Source organism: Callorhinchus milii, unplaced genomic scaffold (assembly GCF_018977255.1).
Source record: "Callorhinchus milii isolate IMCB2004 unplaced genomic scaffold, IMCB_Cmil_1.0 Scaffold20, whole genome shotgun sequence".
NCBI lineage: Eukaryota > Metazoa > Chordata > Chondrichthyes > Chimaeriformes > Callorhinchidae > Callorhinchus > Callorhinchus milii.
In genome coordinates, this window is record NW_024704761.1 from 2,480,317 (window position 1) to 2,496,268 (window position 15,952).

At 42.8% G+C, this 15,952-nt stretch overlaps 1 protein-coding gene across 5 annotated transcripts in view; it reads right to left on the reverse strand.

Moving 5' to 3' along the window:
* Positions 1 to 224: 224 nt before the first annotated feature.
* Positions 225 to 15,952, reverse strand: part of cep112 (centrosomal protein 112) — a 111,596-nt gene continuing 95,868 nt past the window's right edge. For all 5 annotated transcript variants that reach the window (XM_042342386.1, XM_042342383.1, XM_042342385.1 and 2 more), the window contains 5 exons: positions 14,720 to 14,869; positions 9,620 to 9,709; positions 2,841 to 2,942; positions 889 to 953; positions 225 to 719 (listed from right to left, as the gene is read on the reverse strand). In XM_042342386.1, the coding sequence (XP_042198320.1) occupies positions 716 to 719; positions 889 to 953; positions 2,841 to 2,942; positions 9,620 to 9,709; positions 14,720 to 14,869 (411 nt within the window). In that variant the 3' untranslated portion in view covers positions 225 to 715. The remainder of the gene's footprint in view (positions 720 to 888; positions 954 to 2,840; positions 2,943 to 9,619; positions 9,710 to 14,719; positions 14,870 to 15,952) is intronic.

The following is a 15,952-nucleotide window of genomic DNA, read 5'->3' on the forward strand; positions in this document are numbered from 1 at the left end:
TGAACAGGAGAATTTGGATCAGATCAGGAGGCCAGAAATTCAACATAGGGATAGGATAGGCAGGTGGTTTAACTCCAGCAGCTGGAATGATCAGCCCAATAAAACAGCCTTTCTGAAAGACCTACTGCCAGTAGTTTTTTTTAAAAAAGGCAGATTATTCAGACAATGCTTGAACGTCAAAATCGGTTTGATTACGGAATATCACTCCAACCTTAAAACACGGATAAAAGAAACATGAATAAAATATTTTAATGAGATGTTAGTATATCAAAATCATAACAATGTAAAAAATAAAATGCGCACCACACGATTTATAGCCTGAGCCCTGATTGTTTTTGTGAGGTCACCAACAGAAAAAAAAGCCATCTTTAAATATTAGGAAAATATTGACAATGATAAGTACAGATGCTCAGCTTATTAATATGGTTGATATATATTAAAAAACAGTGCAAATGTTTCTGAAGAAAAGAAATTAAAAAGATTTTTTTTCCAAAAAAAGTTAAAATCCTGATTAAAATCCAAATCCTGTGTGGGTTAGACATGTGCAGGGATGGAAGAGTGGCTTTATAACCTTTCACAACAGGAAGATCACTGCTATTCGCTGGGATCTCACAGCCTCGCTGTAACACACGTGCCTTACACGCACAGCAGCTACGCAGGTCCATCGCAGTGCCACATTTACTGACATTTTGGGGTCAGGAAAACCATCCGCTGGTTACCTGGAATGTAAAGACACAATGAGAGATAACAATTAATGGTTTGAACATTTCTGAGGATTAGAAATAAGACTTAATGGAGAGAATTTAAATAAGAAATGCGGGGGGAGGGGTCCCGCTGTACAAACCCACAGAAGCCGTGTGCTGCGGGTCTTGATTACATTACACTCACCTCCTGTTCCGATAGCTGGTCACTTCCTCCTGCAGAATCGACGCTCGCTTTTGAAGAAAATTCACCTGCAGGTGAAAAATCACAACGTGAAAGCCTTTAGTTCGTTCAGCTGCGCCTTTAACAAAGTCAGATGCACAAGTCCTTCCAGAAAAGATCGCCCGCACTAAGGTGCAAATCACTGGCTCACAGAGGGGTTCGGATGAAGAACGTGCTTTAGCCCATTGGATGTCACAATTCCAGAATACCCACTCTACCGTCTTACTCTTTACACAGCATCAAGCTGTTTACTGAAATGACTCCAGCATTGTGGCCTCAACTACCCTTCCCAGTAGCATCTTGCAGCCGTTAACCTCTCTCAGTGATGGTGGATGGGTGGGGGGGGGGGGGGGGGGAGAACAAACTCATTTGTTTGCCAGTTGTTAAACAGGCAGAACTGCTAAGCCAGCGGTCAGAGTGGTGTGAATAAAAGACCCAAACAGGTACGGTTGCCCATTCTTTGCCCAGATCAGCGCGAGCGCGGTGAGTGTGGAGCTAATCTGCTGACGAAATCTTGGCTTTCCAGTTCTTGCCGTGCTCCAGCTTTTCCTGTTAAACATATCTTAAATCCTTCTACAGATGCCTGACCCAGAACAGTGCTGTCACCGTTACTCTATGTAGCATTTCCACACAGAACAGGCACTTTAAGGCATGGGTAAGGCAGGAAAGTAATCGGAGCGACAGCAGGAAAGACCATATGGAGGGAACAGATAGTGGTTTTAAAAAAATCCCATTTTTTCCAGGTTATTTTCTCTCCTTTATGCCCCATCCCCCAATGCCTGCCAGCATTTGTCTGACAAGAGGGTGAACAACTCCTAGGACTCGAACCACTCGTGCTTTGCAAATGCCGGAGGATTCGACAAGAGATCGGACGGGGAAAGAGGGACAGAATATCCATGAGGGAATCGTGGCTGAATCCCAGTGCAGCATAATATATACAATAAATAATAATCCCTGCATTTGATACAACGCCTCTCATGTTGAACTGTCTCAAAATGCTTCACAGGCAATTGCTGTTAAGTGTCGTGACTGTGTAGTTATTGGTATATAAATACAGTAGCTATTTCGCCTGCAGCAAGACTCCACAAGAGCCATGAAGCGAATGACCAATTTATTGGGAGGATTGTTGGCTAGGACACCATGAGGAACTGTCTCTTCTCCAATGGTGATATATTTTGGCTTGTGGGCGAGTCAGTAACCTGAGACAAATTTAACATACTTTTAAGATAATTATCCAAAAAAAACTAAGGGAGAAGCTAGATTTTCTCCACGCACACAGAGTGCAAGTGTTCCGGGATGCTACTCCACGACAAGGCACTATATAAATGCAAGTTGTTGTTAAAATGTTGCATGCTCAATGAAAAACATGACTTAAGTAGAATCCAGCTTTTAAAAGGAAATAAGACAAAATACAAAAGGATATGGGGTAAGAGAGAAAGCGGGATTGAATGGATAGCATTTCCAGAAAGTTGGCCTGGGGACGATGGGCCAAAGGGCCTTCTCCTGGGTTTAAATTCTATAATTTTTAAATTGCCCAGAATAAACATTGCGTGCAACAAACTGGCACTCCCAAGCACTGCACAAACCCACACACAAAGTCCCCGCATTAAGACATCTGGCTATTCTGCATGCATTCAAACAGGTAAGAAGAACAACAAAAAATTACAGTTGTAAAGCGCCTTTCACGCTGAACAGTCGTGGAACAGGACCCGAGCGTGGAGGGGCAGAGTTGTGATGAGGGAGGGCAGAGAGGTAGGAAGGTGGCTGAAGGCAGGGTCAAAAAGGAGGGTCTTGAGTCGTACCTTGAAGGAGACAAGCGACAGAGCAAGAAAAGAGTGTGGGTGAAAGTCGAGGAGTGGCAGATCAAAAGAGAGTTCACCTCCTGGTGAATGATCTACGAGATCGCTGCAATGTACCTGAGACTTTAAAGAAGCGATGGTGTCTTCCAACTCCTGCCGTACTATAGCTGGCATCAGACCCTTCATTTTCAGCTGGTATTCCTGCTGGATGTGAACGATCTGCAAAAGTGGAGAGTAAAGACATTCACATTTCTTTTAAGCATGTCATCCGTTACTCTTTTGCACTGAAGCTGGTAGATAATAAGCATATCAGAAGCTCCAGTCTCCTGAAGAAGTTAGGCCTTCTATTGTTATATATAAAAAATTATCCTTGCAACTGTAAATCATAACATCTCAAAGCGCTTTACGGGGCATGTGAAGTAGATTGCCTGTGCATTTGTAGGCGAATGTGGTGAACATTTTGTGCCTTGAACCTGTGATAATACAAAATACAATACAAAATCACATTTGTATAGCACCTTTCACGTCGGGAGTATGTTCCGAGGCGCTGAACAGTTTGGACCCGAGCAGGAGCGGGTGGGGGGGATGCAGGTCTCTTCCCTCACCCCAGCCAGCCTGGACTCCTGTGAGTTCAAGATCTGACATGGGATTTGAAGCCACAACCTCTTGACCCAGAAACAAGAGCACTACCAACCGAGCCAGGTTGTCACCATAAAAAGAGCCAAAGCCCAAAGTAATTTGGATTTTAAGATGGTTTATTTCATTTCAGCCGGTGTTTTGGTTCACTGAACCAAAAAAAGGACGTGGACATATATCGCAAATATCCTGTGGCGTCTAAACTGTGCAATTGATATCATTCAGTGGCAGGACTCCCAGTGTCAGCAGCAGCCCCACCGGTCACCAGGGACCAGTAATTGACAAAGGTGCAGACTAACAGCTACAGCTCTGCCAACATGATAAGAAATCAAATGTGTACTCAGTGTGCTGTGTACACAGGCAGCTGCTCTTCCCAGCAGCTTGTAGAGAGTCTGTGTAACAAACCATATGTGCGATTCCCAGCCAGCACTGGGGATGGAGGTAACTACTCCACTGTTAAACAGGTGTCCTGATCTGTGCAGGGTTTTCTCTTTATTCTTTACCTGGACACCCAGCCAGACATGCTGCTGTATCCACTACCCACAAACACACACTGAGTGCCCGTTTCTTGACGTAATAATATCTAATAATAATCCTAGGATTTGATATAGCACCTTATCACGCAGTTGAGACGTCTCAAAGTGCTTCACCGAATATACTATAACGTGAATTGAATGTGTATTTTGTGGGCGAACCATGGCAACCAATTGCACACAGCAGTGTCCCCCAAACAGTCGTGGATTGAAGTGACCAATTTATTATTATTTTTTTTTTGAAGGAATTATTACCCCTGGAAAGCGATCAGCCAATCAACTAACAACCAGGTTCCTACTTACTGCTAGGTAAACAGAGGCGTGCGGAGTAAGAAAACTTGAGGTTTCGCCCTGTCCGGGAATCGAACCTGGGTCCATTCGCTTGTGAGGCGAGTGCGCTAACCAACACGGTACAGGACTCCACTAAAGTGATGCAAGGTAAGAATGACTCAGCTGTGGGGCACAGAGAGAGCCAACCTCGGGTAACAAAGACGTCAAGATCAAGAGAACAAAGATGAGGCGCCCGCATTACACAAACCTAGAAAAAAAATCCAGTTATTTCCTGAATTTGTTTCAAGTTATTTAAAAACTTCTAAAACCTCAAAACACATCAGGTATTTTCCATTGGGTTAATGAGACACTGAGTTGATGTTGACGTGATAGTAAATGCTTTGTAGTTATTCCAGATAAACTATTGTAAACCGTGTTCACTGAGGGTGATCAATGACAAGGCCACACAGCATCATGTCAAAAGGCAGTCGGTCATTGCTTGCAGGAAATGCTGAGGTTTTTAAATCAGCTTGTGAATCTCCCCTGCTGATTGCAGGACAGCACATCTCGGTTCAAATGTTCTTCTGTGGATTGTTTTCTGTCAAAGCAAAAAATCCTCTTGGACCGAGACTGGAGAGACTCCCTTCTCTTTTCAAATACCATCTCTGGTTCTTTAATGTCCACTGATACAGATAGATGGGACCTGGGATTAGTACCTCCAGGGCAGTACAACCCCAGTACACTGCTCCACGTGAAGGACCCTCCATAAATGCGAGCTGTTGTTGTAGTGTCAGTGGCCTCTATTTGCTTACACTAGGAAATCCCATTATAAGAAGATGGTTATTCTTAGCATTCATCACCTGATACCCCTCGTGACCTTGTATTTAAAACACGAACGAAACCATTAATGTCTTATTCTCATAGTATTTCAGGGAATTGAATTCCCAGAAATGGACTGTAAAATGCTCGTCATTCCTCCTGTTATTTCCTCAATGTCTTTGAGGCTGCTTAACCACACGCTCCCTCATGCCTCCCTCCCTCCCTGTCAGCAGGCTGCACGCTGTTTAAACCCCTTCACTGCAGCATCGCGTTTGAAGTCCAAAGCTTACAGATCCCATTTTCATCCATCAAAACCTAAACTTCAAAAACCTGATGGGTAAAATAATATAATATTCCAGTGTGATAAGAAGCCACACGCCAAGCAGGCACACAGCTTTCTGATTTGTTTTGAACACAGTTAAAAAAAAATCCGCCACAGAAGCTGATTGTATCATCAGTTTTGGCTTCAAAAGATCTCCCCCTTTCCCAGCCCTCACCCCCACCCACCCACCGACCCACCCACTTTGCCTTTGTGGTTCTCTCCGACTTTCGTGGCTTTGCCCAGCGGAGCTGTCATTGCATTTATCCCCTGAGCCATCGAAGGAGCTTTCATCATAATTTTGTCTAAATGTAAGTTGCTGTGATGCTCACGAGAACTGTGGCATTGGGCATTGGTACTTCCACCCACTATTGAATGGTAGGAACTGAGCGAACATCCATACTTCCTGTATGGTGGGTTCATGACTTTGACTGAGCCAACGTGTGGGCAACAGCCTCCCCTCAGGGAAAGCAGACCAGAGAGAAGCTTCCCTGCAGACCCTGCTTGGTAACAAGTGCTAATCCATACAAGGTGGAATCGAATCAATCTCCCATTTCCCAATCACTGTGTTGTAGTGGAGGTTATGATTATAGAATGCTATGACCGATTTTGAAGCCCACAACCAAAGTTGAGCAGCTGGAACCTAATCAATATAACATTACATCAAATATAGAGCTTCCTTAGAATTTTCCTTTCACTTCTCCCTGTATTTCTTTCAATTAGTCTCCTTTTAACTTTTGGTTTTGCTGGTTAGATGGAGCCTAGCTTCCACTTCAAGTTTTTTAAATGCCTTTTCGCATTTCAGCTTTTTAATTGACTTCCTTTGAACTCTTGTTCAAACGCGCTCTGCGTCTTCTCTTTTGTTCAAGGCTCTTTTTCTCTCTGTTCCTTTTCTCTGCGCCTGTGACATGACTGATGGTTGCTCACCATTCTTTCTTTTAAATGAACCATTTTCCAAAACTCATCTGTAAATCTCCCTTCTACAATTGTTCTCTCGTTCGCTCAGAATTGAGGTTTGACTCCCTGGATTTTAACATATATTCGCCCTTTCTCTTTGCCTTCTTGGGAGACACACTATCGCTGCTCAAAAGGTTGGGCAGATGCTTTGCTCTCAAGCCTCTATCAATACAATCTCAGACCAAACATTAGGGGTTGTGAGAATGGCCTTGGTGCTCATCATTTGAACCTCCCCTATCCCTGTAAGGAAGTATCCTGGATTCAACACAGGTGAGATTAGCGACCGAGAGTGACGGGTGGACATACCACCCAAACACCTTAAACAAGACTTTGGTTCTCACTGTCCTTTCCCTAGTGACCTCTGTTTCTGAGGGTACAGAGGGCAATATCTCTCTAGCATTCTCCTCAATATTCCCAGGTCTTTTACTCCTCAACCTCTGCCACCACTCCTATAAACTGTTTGTCAGCACTGATAGAAACACTGTTTGTGTGTGTGTGCCCAGAAAAGGAGTGGTGTGTGGATGAGGGATGTGTGTACGTGGATAGTGAAGGTGTATGTATATGTGTATATGCACGAGCGTGTATGTGGTGGGGGCACATCAAGCCTTTAATTGCTCTGGTCATTGAGATTTTAAAATTGCTTTTAGCTCCTGCAAAATCACACCATTCCTAACTAGCAAAGGCATTTTTTAATGTATCCCAATCCTCCCTATTAGGTCCTGTTAAAGCTGCTGCTTAGTGTAGACGGTGTGGCTCAGCTGCTTCCGTCGTTGCAATCCTCAATCACATTTCAAAGCACCTTCAGCCAGTCAGAATCACATTATACTTCTACAGGATCAAATATCCCTCTGATGCTCTCCGTGCTTCCAAGTAAATAATTCATTAAAAAAAGCAGATACTTTGTGAAGAGGCAGGAGAAAGCATTCTGTAGCTGCTCAAAGATTTCCTTGCTCTGGACTAGTGCAGACAGTTTTGTTCATTTTTCCTGTAATTCCCACCCGCACACACAAACACACAATACCCCACACCCATTTCTGTCTCCCTACGCCTGAAATTCTACGTAGTCTTAGCTTGTAAGATTATTTTGCGTTAAAATTTAGGATTTCACAGAGCGGTGAAAAACTTAAGCTTGAATTTTTTAACGTTTTCTTTTCAAGAACAACAAGAAAATTATATTTTTATAGCACCTTTCATGATGGGAGGACATCCCAAGACGCTGGATAGTCAGTGTTTCGGACCCAAATTGGGGGCGCGGGATTGGGGAGGGTGAAGGCCAGGGGCGGAAGGAGGGCGATCAAAGGCATGGCCGAAGAGAAGGGTCTTAAGATGCGTCTTGAAGGAGACAAGGGAGGGGGCGAGGCGGAGGGACTGCGGAAAATGACTTCCAAATTTGGAATGAATTTAAGAACTTGACACTGATTTGTGAGATATGACATTTTAGACAAAATGTTCTTATAAACAAAGCCTTTTCTCTCTCTCTCTCTGCTCCAAGCTGGAATCAATTTCTTCCCCTTGGTCTCTGCCTGTGGCCAGCAGCCACCTACTGCACACACCACACAAGACCACGATTCACTGCCCTCTTCAACATTGTCCTGGCCAACATTTCCACCCGATTTATCGGTTCTTCATATGTGGCTGCTGCTGCTTTTGTCTACAAACACACAGTCACTACACTTGACATCAATTACTTGCAAAACTCTTTGGAGATTTTGCAACACAATAGACATTGTATCAAATGATTCATCTGCACCCATTCCTATCCTGTGAGCAGGCTGGTTTCTCAGTGGTTTCTTATTAGTTAGTCCGAAACATATTCCACTACAGAGGCTTTTGGAAGGAGTCTGCTGCAGAACGGAGTCATAATATTACAGGTTAGCACAATCAAGGTCACACACACATAATAATCATCCCTGGCTGGACTTCACTGTTGCGCTCAGAGCATCAAGATTGGCTGGAATTCCAGAAGCTGAGATACTGGGACACTTCAAAACAGAATTGAAAAAATTAAAAAAAAAATTAGGCTCTGCTTAATCAAACTTTTTTATTATTATTTTGTTAAAAGTGGCTTAATTTCTCATTGTATTCCTTTGGTGCCTGTGAGTTTGTCATATTAAATGTCATGGTTTTGACTAATACAACTGCTAAAAGTTTTACTGTGATTGTACCTCAAGAAGTTTTGATGTTAAGGCACTGTAAGAATGCAAGTTCTTTAAGTAGTCCATTACCGTTAAAAAAATGCTGTTAAACAAACAATTAAACAAAAGGTACATTTTGTCAGTAGAGATATAGGATGGAAGAAGTCTTTCAGCACTGGAGATCAACAGAGAGAACCACAGAAACAAACATTGAGGGGCTTGAGCTGCAGGAAATTCTCTCACCTGGAGGTTCAGAGTTCAAAATCTCCTCTCATCCGGCATTCCCTTCAAAGGGAAAGCTTTACAAGTCTTGCCTAAGGTGTGCGCGAGATAAAGGGTGGAGCTCTGGTCATTAAGGGAGGTTGTCTGCTGATCATTAGCCAGTGCTGTCTGTTGGAAAGGAAGTCCTGCAGACAGGTGAGGAGCTGACAGCTAATCCTTTCACTCCCACTATCAGAAGAATGACTCATCTTCACCGTGGACTGCTCACAGTAACAGGACATTGTCTTGCCTTGGTCCTTGGTGTGTTCCTGTTGCTGGAGGAACATAGATATGATCTAACAGGCTGTCCATTGGACACCCAAACACAAACCCCTTCTGAAAGGTAACTCTGTGCTGCAGACAGTTCCTTTTAATCTTTGTTTAACAGCTTCTGCACTGTGTGCGTGCGTGTGTGCTGCCCTAAGTGGACGGGAACTCCCCGCGCGTAAGGACTTTGGCACTTCAGAGATGAAAACTTGAAGAACTATTTAAGGAAACTGTGAGGTGAGGATCTCACTTCAGACACGTCTACATACACCCACACACATACACACACACAAGCACATAGACACACACACACACACTGTAGGGTTGTCTTGTCCAGTCTTTTTTATTCACTGGATTGCACCCCAGCCTCTCACCATATGTTGTATTGTGTAGATCTTCACTGAAGCACGAGAGCCTTGGCAGGAGTCAGTGAGTTGAGCAGGTCACCTTTATGTTATGTTGGGAAGTCTCACAGACTCTCTGCACGGAGATAGCGTTTGGTGTCCCAACTAAATAATAGGCCTGTAAGGTCCTAATACGTCTCCTGAAATCTGTCCTGCGACAGCTGATGGGTATCCCACAAAACAACCCTCCTCGTACCTTTCACAGCAGAAATAATGGACTTAATGGAAATTTCAAAGTGAGATTTCTGAATGAAGCAATGCTAGCTGGAGTGGGTCTGGACAACCAGGCTATTACCTGCTCCTGCACCTCCAGCTCCCTGTGTTGCAGCTTTTTCTCCAGTGCATGTCGCTGGTTGCCACCGTTTTCAATCTCATTCTCCAGGTTCTGAATGGAAGATCAACAGAAAGAGTCAGACTTGGGCGACACTACATTAACCTTCAAGCAGCCAAATGATGTAGGAGCTGTATGAAACTCTACAGTAAACAGTACACAAATAGTACAGAAGTAAGAACATTTCGGGGGAATGATGGAGAAAAATACACATCTCCTTTGTTTAAACTGCACTCTTTACAAAAAGAAAGGACTTGAAAGGAAGCCAGATAGATAGAGTCTAGGAACATCTCAACTTGACCTTGGAAACCAGTTTGACGAAACCTATCAAGATATTTGGATTTATTTTCTTACGATGAGATTGAATATTCAAAGTCGAAAGCACCCATCAACGACCAGATTCCCACACATCCTGCCAAGTGCAACTGCAAAAAGGTCCAGTTTTTCTGGGAACTGATTTTCTGAATGGGTTTCTGTACTGAGAGAGTGCGGGCTCCACTTCACCCTTGCAAGAGATGGCAAGAATGGTGCATCACACAAACCACTAGACATTTCTGATGGAGTCAGTGCAATAAAATGACACTGTAATTTGTTTAGTCAGGATTAAAGGCTTCTTTGAACAATCAAATCTTTTATACATTGCACATCAGAAATATGTTTAGCAAAACCACAATAAATGCACAGTCTTTAAATAAAAAGCACCAGCGATCTCATGGCTTTAACACAACCCATATGTTACATTTCACATATGGCGACATTCCTTCGTGATGGGAATTCTCTGCTACACAACACGGCACTCCGTGAGCCAGAGTGCTTTGATATCACAATGTTTTTCAGCGTTTCCGTGACTTGACAAAGAAAAAGCAACAGGATTTATTTACTTATTGATGGGTCGGAACAGATTTGTTTTCGTGGCCTGCTGTGCTTTCTTTGCGAGGATTCCGAATGGCCAGCTACCTACTTATAAAGAGTTCAACATTAATCAGACCAGTCAATAATTAACAGTGCTGCATTTGAACAATCCCACCAAACACGAAGGAACAGAAAAAGCTCTGTCTGTATTCAGCTCCCTATATCAGTCTGCAAACAGCAGCTCCCCTTTCCAGTGATAGCACCGGCACTCAGGTAGGCAATCTGGTAGTGAAAAACATCAGCAGGCCACTAATCAGCTCTTGGTTAGGCTGAACTATAAATATCGCCAACATGGCTGCTGTCCCTTAGACTTGAGCTTTGATCCCAGGAAGTGTTATGGCGGGCTATGGGATCTGGGTCTGAAATTCTCAGGATCTTAGACTGAGATAATTCTCTTAAAATCAGTCTTAATTTGGACAGTAATTTCCACAGCATTGAAAAAATTAAGGCTCTTTTCCAAAATGGCTACACAATGGTCTTAAGCCTAAGAACATGCAATATTTCGGGGAGTCCTCTTCTCCCCTTCGGTAAAATGTCATTTATAGTAAAAAAAAGCTTGCTCCAGGTCTCTGTTGTTCCTCCACCTCAACCATTGGTGGCTCCACCTTCGGAAACTTCCTCCATCATCATCTCTGTTTCATTCCGCCCGTTTCTACCTTCAAAGGTCATCCAAGAGCCTACCTTTTGATTGTGCCTACAGTCACCTCACTCCTAAGTCTCCGCCCCATCCCTTGCCCAGTGCCCGGGACATTCACTGTGAATTGTCCGAAATACTACCAGAGTGAAGGGCCCTATGTAAATGCGTATTGTTGCTGTTGTTATTGTTGTAAAGCACTCCAAGATGTTACTCTACGTGAAGAGCAATTTATAAATGCAAGTTACTGTTGCTCTGGATGGAAGGATATTCGCTAGTTATCAAGCCTGTCTTAAGTTTCCAGAACATTTATCACAGCTGCAGGAGTCTGATGTCTGAACCTAAGAAAAGATGCACAGCAGAACTGATGCAACATTTAGAGGATGCTGACATGTGGCAGACACAGGAAATAAATATGAATGGAAATCAAAGAGATGAGATAGATTCTTTTGTTGCCTGAAAAACAAACCTCGTAAGCAAAATGGAATTCCTTTCATCTCAAATTAACAAAAAAAAACTTTTCAGAGAAGAGCCCACATGAAAGTCATCTCAAGAAAGAGAGATGAGTGTGACCGGGGATAAGAGCTCAGAGCGGATAGCGGGGGCCTGGCAGAGCAGTCTGCAACAGCAAGGGAATGGAGGTTGGATCTTAAGAGAATCGAATGAAGGTTCCCACAGAACCTGCTGGAGATCTTCATGAGTTTTCAAGAGTTGGTGTGAAGCAGAAAAGGGCACAAAAGAACAAAAGAGGGCTAGAGAACTGGTCAGCTCCCCCGCACCTGCCAAACAGAGGCAGAATAAGGAAAAGATAACAGTGAATACTCAACATGTTTATTTTTGAGTATATGGAAAGCTACAAAGCATCAAACCTCATAGACCCTTCCATATTTCTTACCTTCTCAGTTCTCCTACTTCCCCCACCTCCAACGGTTATGTACCTCCTGCCTCAGGGTGTGTTGGTGCAAAACCAAATGGTGCTGGATTTCCATGATGATAACATTTCCCATATATTAAAGAGGTGTCAAACCTCTGCTCTTCACTCCTACAGCAGGGTGACCAAGATAGGAAACTCATGGGGGTGGGGGGGAGGAGAAGAATTAAAGCCGTGTTTGTTTCAAGCATTGGTGCTTCACCTCACTGTGTAACCGACATACCCACAGATTTCTATTACAGAACGATGTCAAGTAATAGCAGACGGAATTGTCTCAGGTTCCTGCAGCAATGTTATTGAAAAACCTGTAGCCTCCACTTGCTCGACAGATTAGATGTGTTTTTATTCCTCACTCTTTTTATTCCTCACTCAAAACCAGCCAACATCTGCAGGACTGATAAAGATGACGTCAAATTAACAGTTTCTTTAAAAGCAAAAGTGTTTTGTTAATGTTGTCAACAAGGAGGTATGTAAGAGCTTCTGTATAAAGAAGTTTGAATGTCGAGAACTGAAAGGATTTAGGGGTACAGACTAGAAAGGGAAGGTGTATGGTGTTAAACTGTACACTAGTGTGCATATTTGCAGAGTAATCTGAGCTGCTTCAATGAAACAAATAGAATGATCTCACATTCCGTCTGGAGAGCCACCTGCGGGAGGTTTCCGATAATAGTCACAGCTTCATTTATTTCTGATCACAAACATTTAAGAGGACCTGTGGTCACTTTGCAGGCTGTTTTTTGGAGAAATGCATAAGGCAGAATTTACATCTCTTGATAATCATCCCTCACATTTGCTTCCAGCAGTTTTAAAATGCTTGAAGGTCAATGGTATTTTGGTCGTGCTTCTCTGATCTCTATCTCAACACAGAATTACAGGCACCAGGTAAAAGGATTATTCATGATGCCTTCAGCGGTATTAAGAAACAGAATAATAGAGCAGAGAATATTCAATGGTTTAGAGCTTTTCTTCTCAGAGTGTGCCCTAGGATCTTAAACATAAGAGTCCAGCAAGAGTCTGACGTGAGCACCTTTCTTTCTGTGTAGAATGTCCAAAAGGCATTCCTAACAATAACAGCAGATTTCAAAATTCTTAAACAATTGCAGAAAACTCTGCAGCTTAATCTCCTCGTGGCCATTTGTGGAGCAAATAGCAGGCGCTACACTTGCTAGTAATTATCTGCAAAGCACTTTGAGATGTTTTGACATAATAAGGTACGTAAAAACCTAAGTTTTTTTTCTTCCTAAATGTAATTTAGTAGTATAATACAATAAAACAATTTTTTTCCATTCTTGATCAACTGCATGTTATGTAAACTTAAAAGCAAATGCAACTACCATATTAATAGCCATTGCTTGTTGTACACAATGGAATCAAACCACTTAAAGCAAACACTTTCAGGGGAGAAATGTTCACTTGGCAAAGGTCCAGGTCAGGAATGATTTGCAAGTCTTCCTGGCTGACCTCAAATTCAAATACACTGCTTAGAATCCAGGAACTTCAAGCACAGAAAGAGGCCATTCAGCCTATTGTGGCTGTGCTTCTGTATTAAGAAACAGAATAATAGAGCAGAGAGTATTGTGCTATACTGTACTAGCTGCAGAAATCTCTCATCCAATATCTCTTTTCTGTTCACATATCTTTAGATCTTCATTCTAAACACTTGTTTGGGCAGTTCAAAATAATAGCGCAACCCAATTTTGTTTTCAGTCAGCCGGGTGTCTGACACACGCGGAAACCCATTACCGTGTTTAAGATTCAATCAAACTGAGAGTTCCATGCATTCCCACCAGCACAAGGAAATTCTCGGGCAACCCAGTAACTTGTGGGTTCAGGTGCAGCCTGATATGGTGCTGAATCGTGCAGACTCAAAGATGGAAGATTTGACTAACACTCTGTGTCAAATGAGCTGACTTATCCAGGATTACAACAATTAACCAGTGTCCTGGGTTTGGGAGGGGGAAAAAATCAGTCTGGGTTCCTGCTTTTGACTCCTATCTAATGATCCCTGCTGGAAGGTATGTCGTGTCAGCCTGTTAGTGCAGGAATGTAGGGAAGATGGTGTTTGCCTTTGACCTCTGCCATTTATTTCTGGTTGAGTTTGTCACCACGGAAACCTGTATTGTGTTTCTCTGTCCCTTACTGAATTCCAATTCCCCGAGTGCTTTATATTTACCACAGATTAGACCTGAAGTGAAAATAATAATAATAATAATCCGTTGATACAGCACAAATAATGGCAAAATGTCACAACGTGCTTCACGGGAAATTACTGTCACAAGTAGTGACTGTGCATTTCTAAGTAAACGTAGACAACCACTTACATATAGCAAAGTCCCACAAACAGCCATAAAGTGAATGAACTGATCCTTGACAATGACCTGATCAGGCAGACCGGACTTCAGTTTAATGTTTCAACTGAAGGATAGCACCTCTCACAATGTACTGGTCCTCTGGAGTGTCAGCCTAGTCTGTGGGCTCCAACTGCCAAACACTCTTGGGATCCACTGCCATTATCAGAGGTGCTGCCTGTGCAATCATCACTTGCAATACCAGTGCAATGCTGGGTGTTAAATATCCCCTTGGTTACCTTAATAACTCTATCATTATCTCTAATCAGCAGCCTCTTCTCATCTTCAAATCTTCCCACAGCTTCTTGGTGCTGTCTCTCCGCAGCCAGCTGCTGACGACTGTTCTCTTCCCTCAAGGTTGAAATGGCAGCCTGAAGCTCAGCTATAGTCTGAAAGGAAAACAATAACTGAAAATCCCTGTTGCTTAAACATAGCTATTTGCTTTAGTTTGAAAATGCTTTGAAGCGCGATAATAGCTTCAGAAATATTTGAAACTGTATTTATCAGCTGCCAAACGCGGAACAGATTCAAACTTTCTCAGGATCTGTAATTGTAGTGGAGTTTGCAGAGGATGGGAAAGTGCATGCTCTCTCAGCACCGTGAGATTCCACATTAACAGGTACTGCACGCATAAAGTGGCCGCAGAATATTGTTGGTACAGACCAGGCTTTCCTTAAAAAAAGGAATCCTATCTTTCAGCTCACTTTGGTTCAGAGAATTTTTTTATGAACCCGATGGTAAAATAATTGCTCTAGATCTGAATCTAGTAATGTCATAAAAGCAATTTGTAAAACTAACTTCAATCAAGGAACCTTAATAGAAATGGCGAACTGGTACTCTGAAATACCCAGCCAAAGGACACGGTAACACATCTCACCATAACCCAATACCCATCCACACTCTGCTTGGTTTACAGTGCTCCTATTGTTCTGGCTGTGTTTAAAACAACAGGGAATGGACAAGATAGAAGTGGCCACTTTTTTACCTCCAAGAAAAGTAAAAACAAGGTGCACATCCTTAGCATTAGAGTTAAGCCGGTTAGAAGGGAATTCAGAAAACATTTCATTCTATCCTCTGACAAATGAGAGTTTTAACCCCAACATGGGCAAGCGAGGCTGGCACACGTGGGCACTTTGCTGCCAAAGCAAAGTTAGCGACAGGGGCACAGACGCGAGGATAGCAGTGGTGAGCAGCCTGAGGAGCGGATTGGGGAAATGTCTACGAGGAACAGTGACCCACCTGCTGCAATTTGCTCTGCAGGATGAATGGAAACCTCTGTGGTATGTGGTATTTATGAAGAATTATTAGCTGTGATTGATGACTGATGCCATTTACATACTGTGCGAGCTATAAACCCATCAAATTCCCAAGGTACTGTTACTATAAATTTACCAGAAAAAGATCTGTTAGGAAAAGCAGGAAAAAAAATCTAATTAAACCAACAAGTTAAAGCTTTCTCTTTTATTGAAATT